Raw genomic sequence first — 2,878 nt, forward strand, 5'->3', positions numbered from 1 at the left:
ATGCTGCTTAAATTCATTTTAATCGGCTTATCCTACTTTTTTGGAAAAATTTGTCCTCTACCCAAAAGACTTAAAGTAATTTATGCACGTCTTCTTACTTTCTTGTTAAAAAAAAACTTTTTTGGTCTTTAATTTTAAGCAATTATTATAAATGATTCGTACTAAAAAATCAAAATTACTTAAGAAGATTAATGCCAGTCCAATAAAATATTTTAGGATAAAGTTTATGAGGAACTTTTTCAAATTTATGGCTCTGAGAGTTCGGATAAAAGACCTGTAGAATTTGAAGATTTACAACAATTGGAATATATGGAAAGAGTAATTAAAGAAACGATGAGACTTTTTCCTGTGGTGCCTGTAGTTGCACGAAAGTTGTTGGAAGATTTTTTGCTAGGTTTAGTAATTTCAGTACATTTGTTTTAATCTTAAAACCATAACAATTTTTCACATTATTTGAATAATATAATTAAATTTTTCATATTCTTTTTTCAGATGGATACAATTTACCAAAAGGTTGTGGAATACTGATTTCAATATTTGCACTTCATCGTAATGAAAAATATTGGCCAGATTCATTAAAATTTGATCCAGATAGATTTCTGCCTGAAAGAGTTGAGAAACGAAGTTCATATACGTATATGCCTTTCAGTGTGGGTCCAAGAAACTGTATAGGTATTTAAATCATTAATATTATTATCATATTGTACACTTTCATATAATATTATATAATATAGTAGAATTTGATACATACCTATTGGTTTCCCGCATTGTTATAAATAAATTGAACTATTTTTCAGGAAGTGTGTATGCTATGATGTCAATGAAGATTCTATTAGCTACTTTGCTTCGAAAATATGTTTTAATAAAGGATCACATCACGCCAGTCAAGGATATGAAAGTTAAAGCAGATGTTTTGCTTGACTCTGCTGAGCCCGTTACTATGAGAATTCAAAAGAGAGTGAAATAATCTACCTTAAAAAGCATATTTAGTTAATAAAAAATACAATTCATTACTATTATATCTTAAATATTTTCATTAAGATTATTTGTTCATTTAAAAAACGTGAATTGTTATTATAAGAAGCCAGGTATAAAAAAACAAATCTTGATTATAAAGTCCTCTTAAGGTTATTCAAAATCTAAAATTATGTATCTTTAAATAAAAAGAATGTTTTTACAAGAAAATCTATTTTTTACGATTAAAACGAAAACTACACGTCATATCAAAATTTATAATAATAAATTCGTAGCTCTTTTTTGGATGACCAAGTTTAGTCTATTCATTTTTTTAGTAGCTTGTGTGGTTTGTCCAAGAATTTTTATTTGCAATAATATTTTTTACGATTAAAACAAAAAGAACGCGTCCCATCCAGAAATGATTCACAAAAAATTGGTAGCTATTTTATCGAATAACAACTGTTCTTTATTCATTTTATTCGTAGCTTGTATCGTTTTTCGCAGAAATTTTTATTTTCATATTTAATATTATTTTTGACGATTAAAACAAAAACAACGCGCACTATAAAAAATGTATCATACATTTAAAGTTCGTTTTTGAATGACCAAACTTTTTTCTATTTATTCATTTGTTTTGTGTACAATTGAATAGCCGCACTTTGAGAATTTTCATTCAAAATAGCTAGCTAAAGACGAACTTGACCTTCAGTTCTCGATACTAAAAGAGTGTACAAAGGCCAATCTAATAGATTATTATGTGAAAGTTCCCGTGCTCACAGGAAGATCAACATATAAAGCCATGCATATACATACATACATACATACATATGCTTGCATACATAAATACAGCCGGATACATTCGTAAAAACCTGTTTTTTTTATTCAGAAAGTCTCAAAACGTGAACATTTAACAATAGCTGATGGGAGGGGGCTGCAAATTTTACTCAAATCTAATACCCTCTCTGTTGAGAATATAAGAATGTAGAAACGAAGCTATTTGTATAATGTTTAGATTTGATGACTTTCATTAGTTGGCTAGATGAATCTAGTTTGTACCTTTTTATTAATATTTAGTATTTTTCATAAATGAAGTTGATTATTTTTCCAAAATATATACTCTACTTATATATGAACCTACCCTTAAGTAGTAAGTAATAGTAATAGTTGAAACGGCATTACTCTCTGTTCCAGAAGATACCTGTCGACACAAAGACTGACTTCCTGGAGAAGAGCAAACTTTTTTTTGTAGTACAAACTTTTCTTGAATTTGTTTCAAAGGCACTTTATAATCTCGAAAAGATATAGTCATACAAATATTGAATTTTTCACAGTAAAATGAGGTTGAAATAACTTATAAATAATTCTCACTCTTCAGGACTTACGGTTTCCATATTTATGGTACGATGATGACAGGCAAACAGTTTCTCCGATGAGGCTAGCTTTGCGCCTTTTTTTAACCCGATCCGGTTGTCGAGGATCTTTTCAGACCCAAGGCATTTTTATTCTGTCTTATTACTTAGAATCCGTGTATCCCGGAAATACCTATCCCCAAACTACAAAAGTTTAGGAATAGAGGAACCTCTGTGCTGAACCGCGTTTCCTCGGTGACAGCCTGGTCTTCACGGTGAGCAGGTAAAGTTCGGGTTGGATCTGAAACTACCCACGATAACCATAACTTAGTTGGGTATAAATTCGGTTTGAGTCTGAAGTTAAGTTTTAAAATTTTATAAACTTATAATTATTTGAAACATTTTAGTTTTGTTCCCATAGAGTAAGTATTTTTTCCGGAGAAATACGATAAATTAATAAATTCTAATATCTCAATTTGTTTAAAAGTTATGAATTTTTTAGTAAATGTCTGCATTTCTAGGAGGTGAGTGTGTTTATCACTGAAAATAAAATATTTTGTAACCCTTTGTCT

At 29.5% G+C, this 2,878-nt stretch overlaps 1 protein-coding gene across 1 annotated transcript; it reads left to right on the top strand.

Annotated features, from left to right (window-relative positions):
- On the top strand, positions 1 to 1,106 carry LOC117175291 (cytochrome P450 4g15-like). Its single transcript, XM_033365001.1, has 4 exons — positions 1 to 75; positions 217 to 394; positions 493 to 672; positions 798 to 1,106. The coding sequence occupies exons 1-4, from the start codon at positions 1 to 3 to the stop codon at positions 965 to 967; spliced, it is 603 nt and encodes a 200-aa protein (XP_033220892.1). The 3' UTR covers positions 968 to 1,106.
- The last annotated feature ends 1,772 nt before the right edge of the window (positions 1,107 to 2,878 follow it).

Source organism: Belonocnema kinseyi, chromosome 6 (genome assembly GCF_010883055.1).
Source record: "Belonocnema kinseyi isolate 2016_QV_RU_SX_M_011 chromosome 6, B_treatae_v1, whole genome shotgun sequence".
Taxonomy (NCBI): domain Eukaryota; kingdom Metazoa; phylum Arthropoda; class Insecta; order Hymenoptera; family Cynipidae; genus Belonocnema; species Belonocnema kinseyi.